The sequence below is a fragment of the Crassostrea angulata genome, chromosome 1 (genome assembly GCF_025612915.1).
Source record: "Crassostrea angulata isolate pt1a10 chromosome 1, ASM2561291v2, whole genome shotgun sequence".
In the NCBI taxonomy this organism is placed as follows: Eukaryota; Metazoa; Mollusca; class Bivalvia; order Ostreida; family Ostreidae; genus Magallana; species Magallana angulata.
The window spans coordinates 44,362,042-44,371,006 of record NC_069111.1 but is presented as its reverse complement, the minus strand read 5'-3'; the positions used below and the strand labels follow the sequence as shown (position 1 = coordinate 44,371,006).

The 8,965-nt window shown below is 30.7% G+C and overlaps 1 protein-coding gene across 1 annotated transcript; it reads right to left on the bottom strand.

The window, feature by feature from the left end:
• Positions 1 to 1,513: 1,513 nt before the first annotated feature.
• On the bottom strand, positions 1,514 to 6,877 carry LOC128171778 (uncharacterized). The gene is made up of 4 exons (XM_052837596.1): positions 6,803 to 6,877; positions 3,736 to 3,990; positions 2,054 to 2,233; positions 1,514 to 1,871 (listed from the first exon to the last, which is right to left on the bottom strand). The coding sequence occupies exons 1-4, from the start codon at positions 6,849 to 6,851 to the stop codon at positions 1,618 to 1,620; spliced, it is 738 nt and encodes a 245-aa protein (XP_052693556.1). The 5' UTR covers positions 6,852 to 6,877; the 3' UTR covers positions 1,514 to 1,617.
• Between the last annotated feature and the right edge of the window lie 2,088 nt (positions 6,878 to 8,965).

Genomic DNA, 8,965 nt, shown 5'->3' with positions numbered 1-8,965 from the left:
ACATTTAAATCGGAAAAATAATTTTTGACCAAAATCGTGACCATGCCCCTTTAAAATTAAAATTGAAATTTTTAAAATTAAAAACGTGAAATTTGACATCTTTGATTATTTCTGAAATTGAGAGGACATTTTATAAGAAATTAGTTCTTTGTTTTAAGTACCATGACAATTTATTGGAATTATGTCAATCTTGCCATTTTTTATATTTTTAATTTAAAATTTTCTATTATGATACTTTGTTCCAAAGTGTTTATTCGGCATATTCACATTCATAAATTTCTAATGGTTAGAACATTCATTCACTTAAATGAAACTTCTCAAGATGTTTTTATTCCACAATATTAAGTACACATTTTTACTCGCGCAAAATAATTGCATGTCCAGTGTAGATATGTGAGTCGAATGGGACACACAAAACGTTGGCTAGTCTGGCTTTTAGAAAGTTTTAAAATAGCAATAATTGAATGATATGCACAGACGCAAATGAAAATGTATTAAAGTAGTCCGAATATCGCATTACGTCATAATACGGATTTTACAATATTGGTTCGACTTTTACAAAGCGTTTTAGATACCCGGTATTGATTTTACCCTATACATCGCTGTTGTAAACAATGGCAATAATAAGCAATTAGAACGGTAATATACGTATTCTAGTATTCTATGAGAGATAGAAATAATTAATGTTGAGAAACTCGATTCTGTTAAAGTAAAATGAAAAACGAAGTTTCTGATTAACCAGGATCTTGGGTATGCTTATATCTTCTTTGTTTTGACCCCCCCCCCCCCCCCGAATTTTTCTTTTTCTTTTACTAAAACCGGTTTAAATTTAGAGACAGAAGCTATTTCGAATTTAATCAATCGTCAATTAATTAATGTTTAAATGATATCTAACATTGTTGACAAATCTAAGCAGAAAACTGTAGTAAAATGTGATTTTTACGGATTTTTTTCGTCAGGGTCTACTTGGTTTAGCGCTTATAGCGTGAAAAGTAATCCGTCAACATATAATTTATTTTACCAAATCTTTTTTCTAAGATGTCAATCTATAAAATAAACACCATTAATTTAAGTTTGAGTTCATAAAATAGTAAAAAATTACCAAACGCGATACTAGCATTGCATTTTTTGTATTATATTTTGATACACCAGGTCCATAAAACGTACTTACTTACAACAATTTGCGCAAAATTATTGATGAGATATGGCTTAAATAAATATTAATACTTTATTTTGTATGTTAAGTTCTAATTTTCCTAAAATTGGTAATTATTTTTAGGAAAAACGGACGTCTGGCAAATTTCATAATTGTCAATAATTTTGGCAAGGGGGTACACCCGTCTGAGAGGTGATAACAAACAAACTAGCATGTAAACATACATATTTTCTTTTGTATATGTATTGCTAGAATGTATATTTATCATTTAAAGCTAAGCTTTTAATGATTGAGCCCATTTAGTGCCGAGTATAGGACTACCTTAAGTCAATTTGAGAGAAATAAAAGTTAAAATAATTGGGTTTTTAACTAGACGTATCCTTTGTTTTCAGAATAAAAGGTTTAACACACTAGGTCAGATGAGAAAGATGGCGATTAGATGAGATCACCGGTAAATGTTCTTACTGCTGGTAAGGCATAGTACAAACAAAGAAGGATGCTAAATTATTGCAACAGTTGTCATACAGTGTCATGTCTGATGTGGAATAAACTGATAAGATTCCACAGTAGTTGCTCTCACAGGGGTCCATGGCCATATCATAATTGTTAATTCCGTTGACGACATTGGGATGGCTGATTGATAATGGCTCTCCATTGGTCCATTTCCAGCCCGCAGAATTGTCTAGTCCAACAGTGATACCGACTGGAGTTCCAACTAAAGACAAATCGATTTAAATTTGAAAAAAACCCATTTATTATCGGTTTTTACTTATAACTTTCTTTTATCAATATCAAACATCTAAAAGAATTTACTTTCAGCTATATTAAAGAAGAATAATATTGATTTTTTTAATTACTTAGTAAAATAGTATTATCCTTTCAGGTTGTAAAACTTACAGTGCATGAGTAAATAAGCTGATAGGAAATCAATCTTAGTGTCAGTGTCCAATGATATCAGTTCTCCACCCTCCTGGTTACAAACAGAGGTGATGTACGAGTACGTAAAATTCGTCGTTTGGTATACTTTCAGACACATACCTATTTCTCTGGAGACATCAAACTCCGGATGAGGACAACCTTACAAAACAATAACCAATAAAACAATAACCAATACAAAAAGAAATTTTGATATGTTCACATATATTTCACGACTGTGTCACCCAAACGAGTTTTAAGGATCGGTTAAGTAATCTGTTACTTAAATCAGATTTAAATTTATTTTCAAAGATATATTTTTATGAAAAATATTGAAGAGGACAAAATCCTAATTTTAGTTATGAAGAGAAAAGACAAATATTAGATTGTTATTTTCATTGCACTGGATTTAAATACATTTTCACACTCAAAGTATACTTACAACGTATAGTTCATTTATTATTTTACTTACAATGAGACAGATGCGGCTGTCGCTTCAACAATATTGCAGGAGGTCAACTATGGTTAAAGTACAGCTATTGTAAAGCCATGTGGTCATTTGAAGGAGAAATGTAAACTCTAATGTCTTCACGAATACTGAAGACACGAATACATGGCGTTGATACATGTATCTGTATGTTTGTTTTAGTCAACAAGATATTAATAAGGTGAATTAAAAATGTTTTCGTGATTTTTGCAGAATATTTTTTGTATCAACGCAACTTATTTTGAAATTTAACCACCAAATCGTACTTTGACGTGATATAGATATAGTTTTACATTCTGTAGTACAGTAGAACTTCGATATAGCCACAATTTGTTAAACGGTTATAGCAAATTCGTAAGAAATCTTACACGGAACTCGTTATAAAAAGTCAGCTGTATGTAGTTCAAACTATTGTTAACTAAAAACCGATATCAACTTCATCAACAAAAAATGTCAAAATAGTCTTTTCATTTTGATCTCAAAAATATATGAAGTAGAATTTGCGATATCAGTAACTGAATCATACAATATTATCTATAAGCATGATTTATCAGTAACTGAATCATACAATATTATCTATAAGCATGATTTATCTGTATCTGAGATCGAGTTTCTTCGGTCGATCTTTCAATCCAAAGACAAATTGAAAAATGCTATTTTGAAAGAACTAATTCAATATATAACTGACTTGCTGATAATATGTGTTATAGATTTAAACAAAAAAATATCCCTTAAAATAACTGTGAGTAAATTATGATTTTTTATGTATACATTCAGTACACTGTCTATTAAATACCATAAAATAATTTTGCATTTTAGAAAGCCAAAAAAAAACCCAGAACCTTTCTTGAATTTATTGATTTTAATTATTATAGTTATTTCGCTTTTTATAGAAAAACAATTCTAGTCAGTACTATGTACATGTATACTGCTATATCAGCTTATCATTCATCATCTACAAAATCCATAATTCCAGATAGGGAACACAACCTTCACTTCTGCCTTATAGCTGTTACTAGTAATTTGGACGCCAACCCAGCCTCACAAACTCTAGGACCTAGTTCTGAAAATCGCCTATCTAATCTAATAAAATGTGCAAATTAAATATATGAACATTACCTGTTGATATCCTTTTAAAACCAGGACAAACACTACTTAATGTAATAGAATTACAAACCTTCCAATTCATAAACTTCAATTCCTGGTTCAGAGGATGTTGGTGTGTATTTAAGCAGTGGGTACTTGTATAGAGAACACATGTTTGTCATAGGTTTGTAGAAGATTGTTTGACAATATTTCTGATCTGCACACAACTTGGCACAGTTGATCGAGGACAGCTGTCCCTGTGTAGAATTCAGGCCTTGGTCTGGTAAAACATTGCTATATAAGATGCTTTTTCCAAAGTAAAGCTGAATGGCTTCAGACAAAACACCTAATAATTAAAAGAAAAATAACAATATATTCATATAATTGGTTATACATTTAATCAGCAATGACAAATACGTATGTATGTATTTATTCAAGTTTAACTTCCTACTTTTTATAACTTAACTTATAAATTATTTACACCACTACGTCCTTAAAATATTATCGTTTACTGTATAGAGGAAAATATTTGCCCCAGTTTCATGTTCGCCCCTATCGCCCTACTTGATCATCGTTCATGTTCAATTTATGAAATTTCTTCTTTGGATGTTTGTACTTTTCTTCTTTGAGCATATATGGATTAAAGAATCTTTTAAGATTCATTGTTTGAGAGATATAAAATTCAGTTCAGTAAGTCCGGTATGTGATAAACATATAGCTGGAGATTTTGATTACAATATATAGAGAGTTATCCCGACACATTTTACAAAGCAACGATAAGTAGGACTTTTACATATTTTAACATTTGAACTGAAACAGAAAAATAGAAACCCGTCTCTCTCGAAACTTTTCTCAATGACAAATATCTGAGAAAACTTAAAAATATGATTTTTTTTTGTTTTTTTTTAAACACAATTGAGATGCGTTTGCACAAATAATTCTTTACTTGAGGAATGAATTCAATATTTATTTGTTTTATACGATATAAAATGGTTTGGGACAGTTTACGCTTTATAAACCGCGAAGCGGTTTATAAAAAAGCGTAAACTGTTTCAAACCATTTTATATCGTATAAAACTAATAAATATTGAATTCATTGCTTATAATTTAATTTTTTTACTCTTCATTGTAGATAAAAACGGTTGTTTGACCTTTAAAATGACGTAAAATTGTACCAAATTCAAACGTAACGTCAGGCGTATTGATATGTTTTTGACGTTAGTCTTACTATGACGTAGGCAACATTCTTTATACGATATAAAATAATTTTTCTAGCCAATCAGAAAGAGCGTTACAACCAGAATTAAATTATTAATACATATACCTTAAAAATGACATGTGGCGATAACAAACTGTGTTCGAAATCAAAATCCAAAGAAAAAATACAAAACAAGAGAAGGACAAACACGGACCTCTGCTGACTGGTCACATTCGTCGTGTGCTCCTTGTCGTAATCGGGAAAACGGAAAAATACATAGACAGTTAGGTGATTAATTATGGTCTCAGTAAGTATGAAAAATGTCCGTCAGCATGCGACCAAATGGAAAACTGTATTTGCTGATAATGTCGTTTTATCGACCATAGAACTTACCAAAAAAATGATTTCAATCGAGACTGTTGGTAGTCCCATTTTAACAACTTAACTTGGTTGTCAGTAATTGAGAGACATAAACTCCATATACAGGTGATGAAGGTATATTGCTACAGAAGTAAGGAAAACTTTGAAGATATTGATATTGGTAAAAGTTCCTATGAATTTTTAGGCAGCCACATCTGATTTACAACGATTCTTAAATATACTGTTGTACAGTACTCTTCTTTACTACTGTTAATATTTTAGTAAGGAGTAAATACGAGGCTTCATAGAACATTTACTGAAACCTGCTATATATCTTTGTAACGATTTGTATGAAATTTAGGTATCCAATATAGGTAAGCTAATACAAGTTCATTTTCGTTGTTGGAAATATTGAAAAGATTCAAAACTGACATATGATTTCGAAGAATTGTTTGCTTGGAAAGAAAGCTATCAGCATAAGTTGGATTACCACTTGCGGAATTAAATTCAGGTTCTTCTAATATGAAATTTATATAATGAGCCTTACAAACAACGACAATGTTGTTTCCTGCTTTGACAGCAGGGAACAGTACAAACTGGTCGTGTTTTCTCTCTAGCTTTTTTCACTTCTGAATTATCAAATATAGAAAGATAAATGGTTTTCATTCTGTGTTTTAATCGCTTATTGCGATATTTCAACATGCACCAAACTTTTAGTCCATTCTGACAACGTGTCAATGTCTTCTTTTCCGTGTTTAGTCCATCGTCAGGCGTATTCCTCTACAGAATTTATAATATGTTAAATCAAAATGGCAGTTGAAAGATCGGTGTTACCTAAATTTCGGACATTTAAGAATAAGTGATTTAAGGTCATCAATATTTACTTTATTTACACCACCAGTAATGCCATGTCCATCTGAACTTTATATAGTTGAAATGTGAAGAAGAGCAAGAACACGTTGGAGGACCATCAATCAGATGTTCGATGTTGAAAGCATTCTAGAGTTTTTTGTAGTTATAAAATTTCGATGCAATGGTTCATGTATAATTGTAAGAAATACAAGGTTTATGCTTCAACTTAAAATATTGTGGAATACAAGACTGGGATTAGGGATATTGCTAATATTTACTGCGTCATTGCCTTTGTTGGCATTATAAAGTTTAAAGAACAAACATGGTTGTTGAGCAGTTCCTTTGTCATGGCCTATAGTTAGCTATACTCATAACCATCAAACCGAGTCTGTTTTATGGTGTTGAGGAATAAAAAATTGGCATTTTCTTTACTTTTTCAAGCATATGCTATGACGAAAAAGGACATCTTTAATTTTATTCCATCATATTTTAATGTCAATTTAAGAAAACGTACATACCATAATCATCACATTTAAAACGAATATTTAAAGTAGTTTACCAAGGTTATTAACCCGTTTTTTATTCGAGTAGGAATTTTTTTCATTTCGAGCTCGGGGATATACATTTGTTTAGCTGTTACAATTATTAGAATTTCCAAATGAATACAATAAGAGTTTAACAAGATAAAAAAAAATTACTCATAGAACACTAAAAAGTAGTAGATAATTACTTTTTTAGTCATACTTACAGTAAAGACAAAATACATTAAGAATTACACATAACATTCCCATGGCCATTTGTTTTGTGTGAACGTGTTGAGCACATGAGTAGTTATAGATAAAACGCATTCGCAAATAAGAAATAACGCTTGGTGTATGCCTCCTATTGATTTATTTAGTTTCAGAGAGTTATGATTTTATTGGGAAATGTCTTCAAAACTTTCAACCCCATATTTATCTGTCGTAAAGAATGAATTATTAATAGGGAAAGGTTGTCCAAAAAGCGTGTTAATTCCCAGTATTTATTTAGCATTGCAAACGAAACTATTTCAATTACTCGACTTTGTTTCCGAACCTTTTAAAAATATTCAACACTTAGAGTGTATAATTATAGAGGCGTACAATTGATTATCGAAAAAAAGACAATTAATTTCTCCTAAATTCCTATATATACGAGTTTCTCATTTTTGAAAACAATATAACAGTACTTGATTGTTTGTTTTTTTAATTTTCGAGAAATATATTGAAACTGATTCACAAATACACATATATGGTACAAAAAAACTCAATAACACAACATCCTTTTTTGTAAGAGAGTGATATAAGATAGACAAAAGTAAAAATAGAGTAAAAGACAGACAAGTAACATCATACAAAATAGGTATATGTGGATTTTATTAGGGTCTTCCGTTTCCAACGGAAGACCCTCTTGTTATTCTTCGGTTTCTTTTTATTATTATTAGGGTCTTCCGTTTCCAACGGAAGACCCTTTTGTTTTTCTACGGTTTCTTTTTTTTAGGGTCTTCCGTTTTCAACGGAAGACCCTTTTGTTTTTCTACGGTTTCTTTTTTTTCTTATTCTTATTATTATTATTCTTTTTATTTTTTTTCCAACTCAAATATTTCAAAAACGCATGCATCGATTGTTTTGAAATTTACAGATTTAATGTGTATCTAAAAGATCTCTATGATGTGAAAAAATTAATTGATGACGTCATCAATTTCGTCAGATATTGACGTTTTTCACGTTTTAAAAAGTGATTTTGTCCGGAGCTTTTCTCATTTTTGATTTAAGATAAAGCTATGAGATTTACAGAGAAGGTAGAACTATCGTTTTACTTATGACATAAGGCTGGAAACTTAATTCGGACACTTCCGGTCGAAACCGGAAGCAAAACCAATTTTTTTGAATTTTCATGTTTTTCAATTTTAAAAATTTTACGTACGTATCTTAAAGTAACTTTCATGCTGAGTTCAAAACTGAAATCCGTTTTTGAATCGGACGATGCATTACAGAGATATCGGGGTTTAAAAATTGATTTTTCCGGAAATTTTGATTCCGCATCCTTGGTTTAAAAAATAGCGTAATGTTCAAAGTAAAATTAACTCGTACCAAAAATAATTGCTAAGTCGTATTTCAACATATTCGGATTTTTTTGTTAAGTCGTTCTTGAAATCGGAAAGGTTTTTGTTAAGTCGTACTTAAAATCAGTCGTATTTTGTTAAGTCGTACCAGGATTAATTCGATTATTTCATTTTTTTATTTTAGTTAATCTTAATATTGGTTTAAGAGCTCTGCTTCTTACAGGAACTTCCAGCTTTACTTCAGACATTAACGGAAGACCCACTCGTTGCTTTGCAACGAGCTTTGCTCTAGTTCTTATTCTTATTATTATTATTAGGGTCTTCCGTTTCCAACGGAAGACCCTTTTGTTTTTCTACGGTTTCTTTTTTTTCTTATTCTTATTATTATTATTCTTTTTATTTTTTTTCCAACTCAAATATTTCAAAAACGCTTGCATCGATTGTTTTGAAATTTACAGGTTTAATGTGTAATTAAAAGATCTCTATGATATGAAAAAATTGTTTGATGACGTCATCACATTCGTCAGATATTGACGTTTTTCACGTTTTAAAAAGTGATTTTGTCCGGAGCTTTTCTCATTTTTGATTTTAGATAAAGCTATGAGATTTACAGAGTAGGTAGAACTACCGTTTTACTTATGACATAAGGCTGGAAACTCAATTCGGACACTTCCGGTCGAAACCGGAAGCAAAACAATTTTTTTTAAATTTTCATGTTTTTCAATTTTAAAATTTTTACGTACGTATCTTACAGAACTTTTCATGCTGAGTTCAAAACTGAAATCCGTTTTTAAATCGGACGATGCATTACAGAGATATCGGGGTTTA